A 15,056-nucleotide genomic window follows, 5' to 3' on the forward strand; every position below is an offset into this window, starting at 1 on the left:
TGGGAAGCGGGGAGTGTCTGTCACCTGTTGGGCTCTGGTGGGATGAGGGAGGAGGGGGTGGGAGCATCGGCTTTCCGGAGCTGTGATCCTGTGGGAAGCCCACCTCGCTCTTAATTTGTGTTTCAGGGTGGGTCTGTGAAGGCAGGGAAGATGCCACAAGGGGAGAAGACGAGGCAGTGCAAGCAGGAAGTGGAGCAGCAGCAGAAGGAAGATGAGAGGGAGGGCCTCATCGAATTCTATGGTTCCTACCAGGAGCTGTTCCAGTTCTTCTGTAGCAACACGACCATCCATGGAGCTATCCGCCTGGTGTGCTCTAAAAAGAACAAGATGAAGACGGCCTTCTGGTCTGTCCTCTTCTTTCTCACCTTCGGCTTAATGTACTGGCAGTTTGGAATCCTCTACAGGGAGTACTTCAGCTACCCTGTCAACCTCAACCTCAACCTCAACTCGGACAGGCTGACTTTCCCTGCAGTGACGCTGTGCACACTTAACCCATACAGGTAAGAAATGATCTCCCAGAGCTTTCAGCTGCCTTGACCTCCACGGGCATAGGATACAGGCATGTATTCGTGTTTTCTTCTTGGTCCTTGACTTGTAGAAGGGCAGGTGAAAGGGAAGCTTGTTGTGAGCCTTTGCTGCCACAGGGCATTCGCAGTAAATTGTGTTCATTTAAGCTGCTCTACCTGGTGGTGTGTTACTGGGCTGCTCTGAAAACTTTCCCAAGGCAGAAGCAGTTGCACTTCCTTATCTCCTACAAGGAACAATGGCCTCCAGCAAAGGGGCTTGATTTTCAGCTGTCAGTGGGAATATCCTGAATCACCCCATTAAACTCTGCCACACGTCTTACTCAGAACAGTTCACATGCATCCAGCCGTAACCTGCAGGCTCCTCTCTCCCACTGTATAGGTACAGTGCCATTCGAAAGAAGCTCGATGAACTGGACCAAATCACCCATCAGACACTGTTGGACCTTTATGATTATAACATGTCCTTGGCACGAAGTGATGGGTCAGCGCATTTCTCACGAAGGCGTACCTCGAGGAGCCTGCTCCATCATGTTCAGCGCCATCCTCTGCGGAGGCAGAAGCGAGATAACTTGGTCAGCTTGCCAGAAAACAGTCCCTCGGTGGACAAGAACGACTGGAAAATTGGCTTTGTTCTGGTGAGATCCCAAGATGTGTTCTGAGCTACCCACTCTGACCCCTGTCTAGCCACTTCTGTCTTGTTAGCCTTGTGACCATGCCCTTCCTCATATAGAGGGATTTTTGTTGCTGGCTTTTCTTGATGACAGATGAAGTGGAGTTGAAGCCTTTTCCCAAAATATTACTGCTCCCCAAGTCCTGTTCCTATTCATGTGGAAGACTTGTCAGTTTGTCCGTGTCAGTGCCTGTCTGTTCCTAGGTGAGACAGGGAAACCTTGTCCTTCCTGAAAGCTACATCAGTCTTTCAAAGCTATTTACTAACAGCCACTGCATTGCTAGGTAATTGTTGAGGGGATGGTATTGCATGGCTGTGGGCCATGCAGAATGTGATCATGGCCATATTTGCTCCTGGGCAGTATCTTCTTTGCCCTAGGGTATTTGCATTTTAAAAGGCACTGAAGAGAATCATTTGCCAGTTAAATGGAGTTCTCACGGGGTCACCAAGTTTCTCTGGACACACCCTGAAGGGAGGGCTCCACATGCTAGAATTTAAAGCTTCTGGTTTTATATCACATAGGTTTTATATACAGTACATCACACTGCACACCACATTGCAATTTGCTGTTTACAGTCTCACTCACCCATGCCTGCTGACCTGGTGTTTCGCTTCCACTGAGAGATTACTTTTCCCCATGCTACTGATTGCCTTTTTCTTGAGCACAGCAGTGCCGCAGAGCATTTTTGCTCACTCTGCTTTGTTTCTATATCTTGATAAGGGAGCACAGCCACTTCCTCTGGGACAAGACTTTCCTGATACAGTTGCTTTTTCACTCTCACAGTGCAGTGAAAACAATGAGGATTGTTTCCACCAGACCTACTCCTCAGGAGTGGATGCAGTGCGGGAATGGTACAGCTTTCACTACATCAACATCCTGGCACAGGTGCCTGATGCGAAAGACCTGGATGAGTCTGACTTTGAGAATTTTATTTATGCTTGCCGCTTCAATGAAGCAACATGTGACAAGGCGTAAGTGGTGGAAACACCCCACTGTTTATTCCTACTGACACCTGCATTTTGTCCTGGGTTCAAGGGGAATTCATGTTAGAGAACTTCTTTCCCAAGGTGGGGCTGTTCTTTGTTCAGGTTCCATTTTCTCAAGCAGCATCTCAAGTCTTTCCTGAGGGTTGTGCTCACCAGGATCAGACTTTCTGTGACCTGAAGCTATGGACCTCAGAGGATGGTTTCTCCTTCCCCTGAATTTCACAGAAATGAAATATACTGCTACAAACCCCAAGTGTACAACATAGAAGGCTGGTGTGAGGGTGACGTGCAATGCTGAAGTCATACATATCAGACCGATATGGGAAGAGGAGAAGAGAAAGACAGTGAATACAGCATTGCACCTCTCTCCTGCCATTATGATTTAGAAGCCCTAAAGAGCAATGAAATTAAACCCATCAGCAAGGCAAGGGGTACAGAGAGCTAAGAGCTTTGTCAATATTAAGATAATACAGTAATTGCTGATGCTGCTAAAAAAAGCCCATCCTGGCTATCAAATGCTAGCAATACAAGAAAATGGATAAAAACCCGTCTAGCTCTAGGACATTTTTTACAGCAGATTTTAATTGCTTTTCCCTGTTCAGGCTAGTTTACATAACAAACACTGCCCATCTGCTCTAAGCCTCTCTCTGTGCAGGTGGAAAAGAGAATTGTTCCTTTCAGGAAGTTCTTCTTGGTCTTGCAGCTCTTCTTACCTGTGTGAATATTTCTGTTCCCATCACAGGAATTACACCCACTTCCACCATCCCTTGTATGGGAACTGCTACACCTTCAATGACAACAGCAGCAGCCTGTGGACATCCTCTCTGCCTGGGATCAGTAATGGTGAGAGGCACTTTCGGCTTAACTGTTTTCCCCAGGGAGGGTGTCTGGAAGGCTGGAGGAGTTACAGGCAGACAGTGGTGGTGGTAGATTGCAGCTCTGCTCTGTCTCATCCCAGCTCTGCTTTGACTCATGTGGAGGTGTCTGTGTTATGGACATGGCTGTTCTTCACTGCTGTCCTACTGAACTCTCTTTCCCATCAGTGCCTGATCCTTACGTTCACTGCTCCCTCTGGACTTTCACTGTCTGCTCCTGAAGTCTCTGTTTAGCTCTAGTGCTGTCCTTCTGACAGCTTAGTCTTGACTTCCTCCTTTGGCACTTACAGTTTTGAGCAGCTGATTTAACTTTCTGAAGCCCCCCTAGGGCCCAATTCCATTTCTCTCTGTGAAATCTCTCTCCATTCCCAGATCTACTTTTTCTAAGTAGCAATTAAGAAATCCAGTTTTCTCCAGCCTCTCCTTGAGCTTCCAGCCTCCAGCCTTCTCTCTGGTCTCCCTTCAGCCACACTCTCATTCCCACTCAGCTTAGGGTCAACATTTCTTTCCCTTTACTTCTTATTGATCCAGACTCAATATTCTATTCTGCTCTCTGTCCTTTCCCACATGATGGCCACCTGTGACATCTCTTGTTCTCTGGCATGTCCTCAGGCCTCTCTCTGGTGGTGCGCACCGAGCAGAATGATTTCATCCCTCTGTTGTCAACAGTAACTGGAGCCAGGGTCATGGTCCACGATCAGAATGAGCCAGCCTTCATGGATGATGGGGGTTTCAACGTGCGTCCAGGTATTGAGACCTCCATCAGCATGAGGAAGGTGAGGCAGCCGCAGCAGGGTTAAGAGCTGTGGATGTGGGACTTCAGTGTGAAAAGGTGTAACTTGGCGGATAGATACAGATGGGTTGTCCTGGACTGAAGGTGTTAAAGGGAGAGGATTAATCATCTGGAATGAAGGGGGGCAGGAATACCAGCAGTTTACCAGACTGGATGGTTGCAATTCGTAAGAGAACAATGAAACAGGGGTAAGCAGGGGAAGCTGGCATCCAGAGGTAAGCATAAGGAGCGGGTAGTGATGAAAACAGTGGGTCAGTGGGTAGCACAGAAGTGTAGAGATAGGACAACAGAGTGCTAGTTGTTTTGTGAAATGACTTTGATATTCTAGGAGATGACTGAGCGTCTTGGGGGCAGTTACAGTGACTGTACAGAGGATGGCAGTGATGTGCCAGTGCAAAATTTGTACTCATCTCGCTACACTGAACAGGTAACCTGTGATCGCTGGTTCCATGCCAGCTCCTTTCCCAGCTTTCCTGGAATGCTTCACTCCACTAATAGTTGTGCTTGTCCATGGGCAATGTTAATAGGATAATGTGAGACAGGGCATAAAAGCTTTGGTTCCCCTGTTCAAACATTTCCATATTATGTGCTCGCAGGTCTGCATTCGTTCCTGCTTTCAGCTCAACATGGTAGAGCGCTGCTCCTGTGCCTATTACTTTTATCCCTTACCTGATGGAGCAGAGTATTGTGACTACACGAAGCACATAGCTTGGGGTAAGTACTTACAGGAGAGGATTTATATGATAAATATTACAAAGTAAATCTCATGCCTTCTGAACCTGTTTGGCCCACTTCATGTCCAGTAACTCTTAATTGTTTTAAATGAGGCTTTCTGATATGGGACAGCCAAAAGACACTCTTCTCTTCGATAGTTCCTCTGAATGTGTGGAAGGAACTCTTTGTATTCCCTCTGCTATTGCACATTACTTTCTTTTCATATAGATACTGTGAGCTTATCTGGATTTACTTTCTCTGCTGCTTAGGCTACTGCTATTATAAACTCCTTGCTGAATTCAAAGCTGATGTGCTGGGCTGCTTCCACAAATGTCGGAAACCTTGCAAGTAAGTTTGTAAGTTACTGGGAACTCTCTATTCCTAAGGATGTTGGAAAGCATTCACTGACCAGGGCAAAAGCTTGAGCCACTAGCTGAAGTGCAGACTTGAATGATATTTCTCACATCAGGAAGGCAAAATGGCTGAGGAGCATCAGTGTCAGCTCTGGGGCGAGCTCCTGAAGATTGTGCAGAAGCTCAGTGGGAAGTGGGCACAACTTCAACATGGGAGGGAGTTTCCAGGTGTGCCTGGGGACTGAGACCTAGCCTCGTGGCTCTGACCACTTCAACAGCTAACACACTCTCCTGTATTACAGAATGACAGAATACCAGCTCTCTGCTGGATACTCTCGCTGGCCTTCTGCTGTCTCAGAGGTAAGAGGGTAGCGTCCTGGCTTCACAGCACTGCTCTGAACTCTGGTTTAATCCTCCCCCTCAACTGGTTCCAAATCTACAGAGGTGATTGCAGTCACATAATTTATTGCACTTTCATTTCAGGATTGGGTTTTTTACATGCTTTCACAACAGAACAAATACAATATAACATCCAAGAGGTGAGAGACCATTTACAGAGATTTTATCAAAACCAGAAGTAGTCCAGGTGGAAAAAGGGTGAATGGAGTGGGCAGAGTTCAGATTAAATCAGTGATGGTGCATGGACTTGAGGCAAGGGCAGTGGACTTGAGTCAGCAGAGAGAAACTGTGACTTCAACAAAGACTGGGAATCCAAGTGAAGACTCTTACAAGGTTAGCTGCTAGTCTGAAAAGAGTAACTCAAAGGCTCCTGCCATATGGTTCAGAGTCACAGTAAGGGCTAGTGAAAGAATGGGAAGGGAGAGCAATGCAGGAGTTGGCACTTACCGACTTATGACACAAATGCTGGAGTTCACAGTGCAGTCTCGGAAGTGCACAATTGGTCCCTCAGATTTTCATAAAAACTGAGGGAATTCTGGAAATGGAGAAAAGATACTAGGTGGTATATGTTTAAGGAGCACAGGAAGTAGAAGGAGACAGAAGATGGCTAAGCTTAGTGAAGAAATGCAAGGATACATATTTAGCATTGCTCATACCCATTTTTCGTTAACAGGAATGGAGTTGCAAAAGTGAATATCTTTTTTGAGGAATGGAACTACAAGACCAATGGGGAGTCACCAGCCTTCACAGTACGTACTTTACCACATCCACCTATTACACCACAAAGTCCGTCTGCATGGCAGGTGTTCATTCCAGCAGCACTGTTGACTCTCAAGTCTTTTCCTGTGAAGGATGGTGAAAAACTCCCCAGTGCCATGATGGTACTAGCAATGAGAGCAGACAGAGAAGCAAAAGCCTCCAACAAACGCTCTCATCACTCCCTATTTCTTTCTCTTGCAGGTAGTGACTCTCTTGTCCCAGCTTGGGAATCAGTGGAGTCTCTGGTTTGGATCCTCTGTCCTATCTGTGATGGAGCTTGCAGAGCTGATTCTGGATTTCATTGTCATCACTTTCATCCTGGCCTTCCGCTGGTTCCGCTCCAAGCGGTGGCACTCCTCCCCAAGGCCCCCTCCAAATAGTCATGATAACACTGCCTTCCAAGATGAGGCATCAGGACTTGGTGCTCCACACCGCTTCACTGTTGAGGCTGTAGTGACCACACTGCCATCTTACAACAGTCTGGAACCATGTGGACCAAGCAAGGATGGTGAGACAGGACATGAGTGAGGCAGAGCTTTATTTCATAATTCAGTTAGATGGCAGCTGGACCAGAAGCTGTATACTTTCTCTGTGGGACGTACCTTTCATTCTTTTTGGGATGCTCTGCCTCGATCATAGCAGAAGACTGTATTGTGGTTAATTGCTTTTACTATCGTATGTGAATCCTTCAGTCTTGTGAAACACTATTGCTCTTGGGATCACCAGGGATGAGAGTCAATCTAGTGTTTGCAAAGGGGAGATGTCAGCTCAGGAGATGTCAGCTCAGATTCCTTATAGTCTTTACATGTACATACTTTTTTTTTTTCCTCCGCAACAAAGATGCTGCTACAGTTCTCATCTGTTATTAATTAAAGAGGTTTGGCAGGTGTGACTGGCCTTCTCTGTAGTATGACAAGGGACCAAAATGGAGTCTCAGCAGAGATTTAAGTCTCTCAGCAGGCTGAACCTTAAACTTCCCCTGAGGCTGGAAACTGGTTGCTCTTCCCAACTTTGCTCTTTCCAACAGCCAGCTCTGATGTCTAGACCAAGCGGCACACCCTCTCTTCTCCCAGAGGAGAGGCTGCTGGCAATCTCAATCCAAGTGATTCACAATAGTCTAGGTAGGTTGCTGAAGTGTGTAGCTGTCCTCAGACCAGGACAAAAAGCAGCCCATAGCACATTGGTAGAGCTTCACTGTGTAACAGTCTCCTGCCCTGTGATACACCATACATATGTACATTCAGCCATTTGTTTGCCACGGGGTTCAGGATGAACTGAACTCAGCCCAGAGTGTGCCCTCTTATTCTGCTAAGGATTATAAAACAGAACTGCTGCAGGCCTTAATGTAAGATGCTTACAGGGAAAACTTTGGCCTGATCAAAAGATAATAGATGGTTACCTCTAGAAGAGGACCCTCTCCCCAGTTTAAAGAACAATTTGGAGATCTCAGCATACACCTTATCTTTTGCAGAAAGCTTGCCATTTTTTCTTATTAAAAAAAAAAAGTAGTCTGCTGCATCTGTTGGCAATGGTGTTTACACAGCACTTTACCTGGTGTCAAAGAGAGCAAGGGTGACATCCTTAACAGACAGGAAAATCCACTTCACTGGACACAGCTTAAAATACTTTTAAAATTTAAGGTAGGTGCCCCACACTTGAAAACCTGCAGAACTTTACAAGTATGTATTGTTACCTAATTCTCCCATTTGATATGTTAAACATGCCTGTTGCACTATTGTTGCCTTGATTACCTAAGTGCACTTTCCACTTCCTAGCAGAGTGATTTTATTCCTCACAGGCATGAACACTAAACTTAAATCTTAGTTTTTCAAACTTTGTCCCAGTGCTGTGCTGATGCTTTCTGTGTAAGGGAAGAAATACTGTTTTTCTACTGGAATAGAAGCCAGCAATTGGCAGGGTGAGGTGAAAGGGCAGTAGCTGTCATTGGCATTCTTGTTCTTCAGACTGGCAGGAGAGAGAGCCCTGCAAACATCCCAACTTAGAGGCACGGGTACTGAGAAGCCTTCATTGTAAACAAACAAACAAACAGACTTCTACAAGTGTTTAAAAGAAAAACACTAAAACACCCACCCTAAAAGTTGACTCAATATAGGAACTTTTATTTTCTGTAAAAACATGCTGGCTAAGAAGCAAAGTTAAAAGCTAGACCTAGTGAATAAAACAAAACAAAAAACTTCAACAATTAAAGCAGTCTTGAATGATCAAAAGCAAAAAGAAGTTAGAAAGCTGCACCTGCAGCCCAGTTCCTGATCATAAATTCAGTATTACTGATGGTTGCTTCAGGAAGTCACTGGTACACGAATGAGCAGAAGTGTGACACTGGGCACTGCCAGTTGTTTTACAAAGCCACCTCCAAATCAAGAAAAGAAAGATTGGAAGTAACAAGTGCAACACATAAAGCAGTCTCTATATCAGAAACATATAATGATTCATACACCAAGTCTGAACTTCTTAGAATATCTATAAAACTAAAGCATGAGTCCTCACATGATACAGTACCTTGTGACAATCATAACATTGATGCAACCCACTGCATCACACATAATTTAGTAACTAAAGATGAATCAGAGGCAATAGCTACTTGAAAGATATTTAAGGTCTCTTCAGATGTAGAATAATTCCCTAGAGGAAGCGTGCACCATCTCTTCTGCAGAAGTGGTGAAATTTGAAATCTGAGCTTTGACTGATGAACTCAAAGTAATGGCTATAAATCCAGAACTAAAGGCCTGTACAAACATGAAGTTGCTGTACAGGTTGGCAACTGGATTAGCTGTACCTGCCCAAAGGATTAGTGCAAGAACTGCCATTGTATGAGAGATCAGGCGATCCTCACAAGAAAATCCCTATGCTTGCTGTAAGCAGACAATGCCATAAATTATCAGCTCAACAGATGCACAGTGAATTTGGTCTGGCTGATGAGAAGCGAGTTCAGTAGTGCTGGAATGAGTGCAGAAAATTGAGTGTTTCACTGACTATATGAAATACTAGAGAAAAGGGAAGAACATATGCATTCAGAGATACTCATTGGACAACAAGGTGAAAGCCTTCAACTTTCAGTTATGAATTTGTACAAAGGATAAAGTTATTAGTTACATTAATAGTACAGTGCAGTTACTTAGAAGACATGGAAAACACACAAGGAACAACTGCTGGTCACAGGACACTGAAGAAAAGGAAGTGATCTCTTTGGACTGGGAACACATCATCCTAGGAAAACCACAGACATAGGGAAAAATGCCTAAAAGGGGAAGGAAGGTGCAGAAGAAGAAATTATTTTATGGACAAGTTGGAGCATGAAGTAAGAATGCTGCTGAAATATAAGGAAGAAGGATTTGAACTCTTGGGATGCGGAAGAACCAGCTGAGACAGGGTATAAAGGGCCCAAATGTCTGTGGGACTGTGGTAGTAGCAAAAATTTGCAAGCTGTTAAAAGTTAAAAGCATTTGGATGTCATGCTATGGAAGAAAAGGAATACAGTCTAAGAAATTTAGGGACACTAATTATTTTGGTGGCTCCAGGCAAATGAGAGGACCTGAAAAGCATTAAGATGAGAGTGTAGTAGGACCAGGGAAATTGAAAGTGATATGAGAAAGGAGAGGTTGAACAGTTCAACCCTCTAGCAAAAAGGGTTTGAGAATGTGAGAGTGTGGAGATGATGCAAGACAATACCAGGGGAGAACAAAATGAGAGGAGTCCCATACACAGGTGCAAAAAGTTACAGGAGCATTCAGAGCATACAAAGAGACTTGAACGAGTAGCTGGAGTGATGACATTATGACATTAGGAAATTATGAACACGTGTGACAGGAAAGGCAGGGGTAAAGAGAAGGAAGACAGCAACATCTGGGGCAGGAAAGAGTTGCTGGGAAATTTTCAACACAAGTTCTTGTGTCTGGACAAAGGGAAGTTTGAAGAAAGGACAGTTGATCAGTTTTGGAGAGTGAGCACAAGTCTCCAGGTTTGGCTAGGGACTTTGAGATGATGTCATCAATGGAATAGAGTCTTCATGTGTTCTGAGAATAAAATCCTTCCTGCCCACAGCAAAAACAGGACAGAACTAATTGCTTGATTGTGCAGGCCTGATCTGTAGTGACATTTGGACTGTATGTGCTACTTTAACTCACTGGCCAGTCCAGAATCCCTGCTCTTCCAAGAGTGTTTTCATTTTTGAGATAGCCTAGCCTTCAATTTCACCAATGGACATACATTGTTCTGATAGGTCTACCATAAAGTTGAGCCTGGACAAAGATTGCAATCAAAATGTTTTGGTCCACAAGCTGCAGGGAGGATTGTTTACAACTTCAAAATCATAATAGCAAGTGCAGATAAATGCACAGGTGTCTCATTTTAAAGCAAGTTCTGCCCATTTCTTCTTAATGAGTTTCAAGTGTACAAGTGAAGCAAAACAAGGGGGTACTTACCTTAATTCCAGCCATACTCCTATCTATGCTGTGAGTATCACCCTGCTTCAGGAGATCTTCATTCAGATCCTGAATACAGCCTGAAAGCCATCCCAACCCCAGTGAAAAATTATTGTCCAAATTTAAGGACCTGCAAGTAGGTCAATGAAACCCAAAGGCAACACATCCATTTGGGGAATCACCTCCTTATGCATTACACCACAGTTGGACATGGTGGCTGGAAGTAGAATTGGCTTGAGGAGCCTCTAGTCTGCATGTCTTGTTACAGACTTACCACTGAGTCAGCCACACATACAGCACCATGGCAACAGGAGACTGCTCCTTGCTTTGAGGGATAGAACTTTCATTATGTATACGGTAATGAAGTGACAATAAAAACGATGTGTTTAAAAATGTGTTAAAAGCAGTCTGTGATCCCAGCCCTTCCCACCCACTAACAGACCAGACAGACTCAGTAAGGTGATGAACTGTGTTTCTTTGAGGCGGTTTAAAGTACATGAGTTGATTACTACAACATGCCAGAGATTACAGTTGTGTTTATAGAGGAAGGAAATAAATTGCACGTGCGTAATTGGCTGTAATGCTGCATACAGCAGAGTCCCTTGCTCTTACTCAGAGGGCCTTGGTAAATTTTTTGCCCATGCATAGAGACACAAAGGGGGGGAAAGGTAGCAGAAGAGACAGCAACATACAACATCCAAGAGAAAGAAATGGAAGAGACAGCCTAAGGGGACCTTGGCCCCCAGAGAATAGGAGGAAGGGGGCACCAACGGCTTTGTTTTGAAAAGTTCAAGAGAATTGCTGGTCTGGGGGCCTCAAGCTTGTATGCCCACCCCCTAGAATGATAGCCGTAAGTAGTACAAAGCAGACCCTGGCTCCTCTTCAGCAGATGCACTTCTGACCGTCCATCACATCTCAGTTCCACAGGGAATTAGCTCAGGGGACGAGGGCTGCTTCACTGCAGATCTTCAACTCTGCCCTCACCCAAGGTGGAGAGGGATGGAATTGCAGGGAGATGATCTCAGCGCAAATGAAATGCTGGGGCATGGAAGTGAGCATGCAAAACCTAGCCCCTTCCCAGACAACCTGTGAGGAGGAAAGGGGCTTCTCCAGCATACTCAATGCAACAAAATGCATCTGCCCCTCCCATCTTTTGTACTTCCACCTGGGAATGCCGGTGATGTTCTCCCCTACATCCTCCTCAGCCTAGACAGAACTCTGTGCTTGAGGTAGAGCTTCCTCAACTAAAGCGCTGTCCTCTTTACAGTCCAGATTATGGGCTACAGCTCAGCTTGTAAGAAAAAATACACTCCTCAAAAAACTGCAGAAACTGTGGAACAGGACAGCTCATTTAACCTCTAGTTTGACAACGTATTTGAGCAATTCACAGCTCCTGCTCTTTCTGAAAGCATGGGAGATTGCTTACAGAAAACCATGGCATTCCACACTGTAAGTTTATTTACAGCAGAGACCACTCCAAATCTAAGCTCAGGAGAACCCATAGGAAGTAGAAAGATTTCAGTTTCATCTAGAGATATATGCTGCCAAACTGGGGCAACTAATGTCACTTTGCAATATCCATGCCAGAGCAGCATTTCCCTTTGAATTCCTAGGTAATCACTTCAAATACTTTTTAACTCCTGCTAAAAGTTAGGGCTTTTCTGGTTGGAGAAGCAGAACAGGTATTCTTAAAAACCTGTGTGACTCAGTCTAATGTGCAGTATATCCAATTTCCTCAACCTTCATCTACTATGTAGTGAACTTCCTTTGCCATTCAACATGGTAACACTGGAAAGCACAACTCATTCTCTTTTCTGCCACTAACTCCAACATCTTCCAGAAAGATGCAAGACAGTAGAAAGCTGCAAGGTCCTTGTTTGTGTCTGCATAGATGAAAGGAATATTTGATGCACATATACCACCACACTCCTTGCTGTTGGTAATTTATTCCTTCTGGCAGTAGATTTTATGCCCACACAGACCCTTTAGACAGTGACAAAACTCCTTTCAATATCAACATGTAATTTGTTGCACTTCATTGAGGTAATCATGTTGACTCCTTTTTATTACAACTGAAATGTCCACATTCAAAGAGCAAGTCAACTTATAACAGGCAGAATAAATCACTTCCTTGAGTGCTCATCCCTGCATGACTAGAGAAATCTAAATGACTGTCTAGCTCAGTCAGACGGATCATGGTTACTGACCAGCATAAACTAGCCTTTATTTCATCAATTAAAAGCATACAGCATGTTGCCACTCTTTATGCAGAGCACAAGAATTTCTCACATGATGAAGTCCTGCATCACCAAAGGCACTACGTTAAGGCATTCTTTATTTGCTAGAGTTCACACAGGCACTAACTGAACAAGCTTACACCCCAGAATAAGCCACAAATTCCCTGCAGAAGAGCAGGATAATAGCCACCCACTCCTCCTCTGCTTCCTATTCCTCTCAGCTCAGATGACCCTCTCTTAAGCTGCAGCTGTTGGGAAGTCTAACCCATGATCAGTAGAGCACTTCATAATCTTAAAAAAGACGACAAATCAGAACCAATAAAGTAATCAATGAAGAAGCTAGGTGGAAGGGAAGGGAAGATTCAGAGGCAAGAAGAGACAGGCAAGGTGACAGGGGATAGCAGGTTGCAGACTGAAGGGGCTACATTCAAGTAAAAAAGTAGACTGGACACAAAGCAAGAGGGGAAAAAAAGGAAAGAACAGAAGGGCAAGTTACATCAAAGGTCCCCCAGAGACCTCCAAATCCCCCACCAGGAAAGGGGCTTGCAAACCCACCCACTTCAAGGTATCTATTCCTCATATTTACAGGTTTATCTGACCTGGTAATAAAGCTGTCTAATTACTACATTGATGACCACCCCCACTTCCTTTCCTTGCTCTGTAGAGCATACTATTTCCACAGTAACTGTGGGAGTCCCAACACTATCGCTTCCCCTTCCCAAGGAAAGAAGTTATCACTTATGCAAACAAGACCCTCCAGATCATAAACCAAAAAGAGCAAAAGTTTGAAAAGTATTCTGGAATTAGGGCTTCTTCACCTGTGATCCTGGGCTTTTCAGTACTTACTTACAATCACCACCACCACAATGGCACAAATCACTCCCATCATGATCATCATCTAGAAAGAGAGATTGTCAGATAGTAATACTCAGAACAAATTGGCAAGTTCACAGCTTCTGTGACAACCAGGGAACATAAGGCAGATGCTGAAGACAGGTCAGCTGAGGCCTCAAAGACTTCCCACAGTGAAATAATCCAAGCATTTGAAATGGTTGCAATGGTTATTATGTCCCAACTATCCTCAGAAAGCCCCGAAGAAAACTAAATTTCCTCTAATGAAAGAGATCACAACACTAGGAAACTCACCTTACAGTTCTTCCACCAGTACTTCCTTTTGAGTTTTGCTGCACTACTTTCAAATACTGAGGCACCAGCCTGAAGTGCATCTGCCCGGTCATCAAGCTCTGAAAGTTTCTGGTCTCGTTCCAGTACCTTGTCAACGTTTACTCGCATAATATCAACCACCTGCAGAAGGAAAAACAGGAGTAGTGGTAGTGGTAAACAGAGTTGCAAGTGTAAGAGCAGTAGCACAGCCAAAAAGTAACGCTGAGATACTACTAACAAGTAGAGGCCTGAAACAAAGAATAAAGAGGGTAAAATAAACAGGTTATTGCCTACTTAGAAATGGGAAAAGATTCTAGCACACTGCTAAGGCAAAATTTCAAGTATAATTAAACTACATTTGCAGCACACTGCTCTCACTTGTTTTTAAAGTTCTCTAGTCCATCAAGATTATAGCAACCCCCTCCATAACAGCGATCACATGCTCAATGGAAGATAACTACAAAGACAACTTAGAGCTACGTGTTGCTGCCCCAACGAGGCATAAAGGAGTTACTGCATATCAGCAGCCCAACTCTGCGATGTCAGGTAAGGTTCACATTTTACTTTGAACCCGTGCTCTGACAGTTCACTTAGCAGGAATTAAGAGTTGTTCTGGATCCTGTAGAGGTTTATTTCTATGACAGACACGTCATATGAAGTACAAGAAGTCTAGCAGGCCTGCTCCTTAGATGTCATAACCAAAATTACGCAGCTCTTAAATATAAAGCCATTTCATCTCAGCTCCAGCCCGTTTACAGACATTGTGCTTGCATTGATTATTAGTGCCTTTCCCGTATCTGTATTCCAAAAGCATCCACCTCTTCAGCAACATAAACTTATCAAGAGCATCATTGCAGCAGAGCAGCGCAAGCGCCCGTACAGCCTAAGGGAAGCAGCACAGCTACTGACCTCCTCCACCTGGGCCTGCGTCTGCTGCAGCCGACGGTTACTGCTCAGATTGGGGGGCGGCCCCGGGGGCCCCCGGCAGGGGCACCCCCTTCAGGGGCCCCAGGAGCAGGCTGCTGAGCTGGTTCAGACCTACGGGAACGCACAAGGGCAGAGAGAAAATAACATCAGACCCTCAGCTGCTAAAGGACAAATGCCCACCCCGAGCTGAAGGTGAGAGCAGGCAGCAG

General features: G+C 44.7%; 3 protein-coding genes across 4 annotated transcripts in view; 1 reads left to right on the plus strand and 2 right to left on the minus strand.

Annotated features, from left to right (window-relative positions):
- The window catches only part of MRPL51 (mitochondrial ribosomal protein L51), a 739-nt gene extending 672 nt beyond the window's left edge, over positions 1-67 (minus strand). The window contains exon 1 of the mRNA XM_010718411.2: positions 9-67. Coding sequence (XP_010716713.1) covers positions 9-67 — 59 coding nt within the window. The remainder of the gene's footprint in view (positions 1-8) is intronic.
- SCNN1A (sodium channel epithelial 1 alpha subunit) lies at positions 66-6,935 on the plus strand. Of its 2 annotated transcripts, XM_010718082.3 has the most exons (12): positions 68-500; positions 907-1,162; positions 1,982-2,169; positions 2,927-3,027; positions 3,672-3,835; positions 4,181-4,279; positions 4,449-4,566; positions 4,836-4,914; positions 5,222-5,279; positions 5,403-5,458; positions 5,992-6,067; positions 6,279-6,935. In XM_010718082.3, the coding sequence occupies exons 1-12, from the start codon at positions 151-153 to the stop codon at positions 6,603-6,605; spliced, it is 1,872 nt and encodes a 623-aa protein (XP_010716384.1). In that variant the 5' UTR covers positions 68-150; the 3' UTR covers positions 6,606-6,935. The 2 variants fall into 2 exon arrangements, with proteins under 2 accessions (XP_010716376.1, XP_010716384.1); XM_010718074.3 differs by having other exon boundaries at positions 66-500; positions 5,992-6,606.
- A 256-nt stretch (positions 6,936-7,191) lies between these two features.
- The window catches only part of LOC100546936 (vesicle-associated membrane protein 1), a 13,766-nt gene continuing 5,901 nt past the window's right edge, over positions 7,192-15,056 (minus strand). Inside the window, 6 exon segments of the mRNA XM_031554600.1 lie at positions 7,192-7,291; positions 10,520-10,599; positions 13,603-13,654; positions 13,903-14,061; positions 14,830-14,903; positions 14,906-14,958. Of these exon segments, the coding sequence (XP_031410460.1) occupies positions 7,226-7,291; positions 10,520-10,599; positions 13,603-13,654; positions 13,903-14,061; positions 14,830-14,903; positions 14,906-14,958 (484 nt within the window). The 3' untranslated portion in view covers positions 7,192-7,225.

Source organism: Meleagris gallopavo, chromosome 1 (assembly GCF_000146605.3).
Source record: "Meleagris gallopavo isolate NT-WF06-2002-E0010 breed Aviagen turkey brand Nicholas breeding stock chromosome 1, Turkey_5.1, whole genome shotgun sequence".
Taxonomy (NCBI): Eukaryota; Metazoa; Chordata; class Aves; order Galliformes; family Phasianidae; genus Meleagris; species Meleagris gallopavo.

Excerpts from the sequence above, each read along its gene's own strand:
- SCNN1A (XM_010718074.3), top strand. The coding sequence starts at position 151 with ATGCCACAAGGGGAGAAGACGAGGCAGTGCAAGCAGGAAGTGGAGCAG. Across the intron at positions 3,028-3,671 it reads TCTGCCTGGGATCAGTAATG|GCCTCTCTCTGGTGGTGCGC; the intron begins GTGAGAGGCACT and ends GCATGTCCTCAG. Across the intron at positions 5,459-5,991 it reads TACAATATAACATCCAAGAG|GAATGGAGTTGCAAAAGTGA; the intron begins GTGAGAGACCAT and ends TTTCGTTAACAG.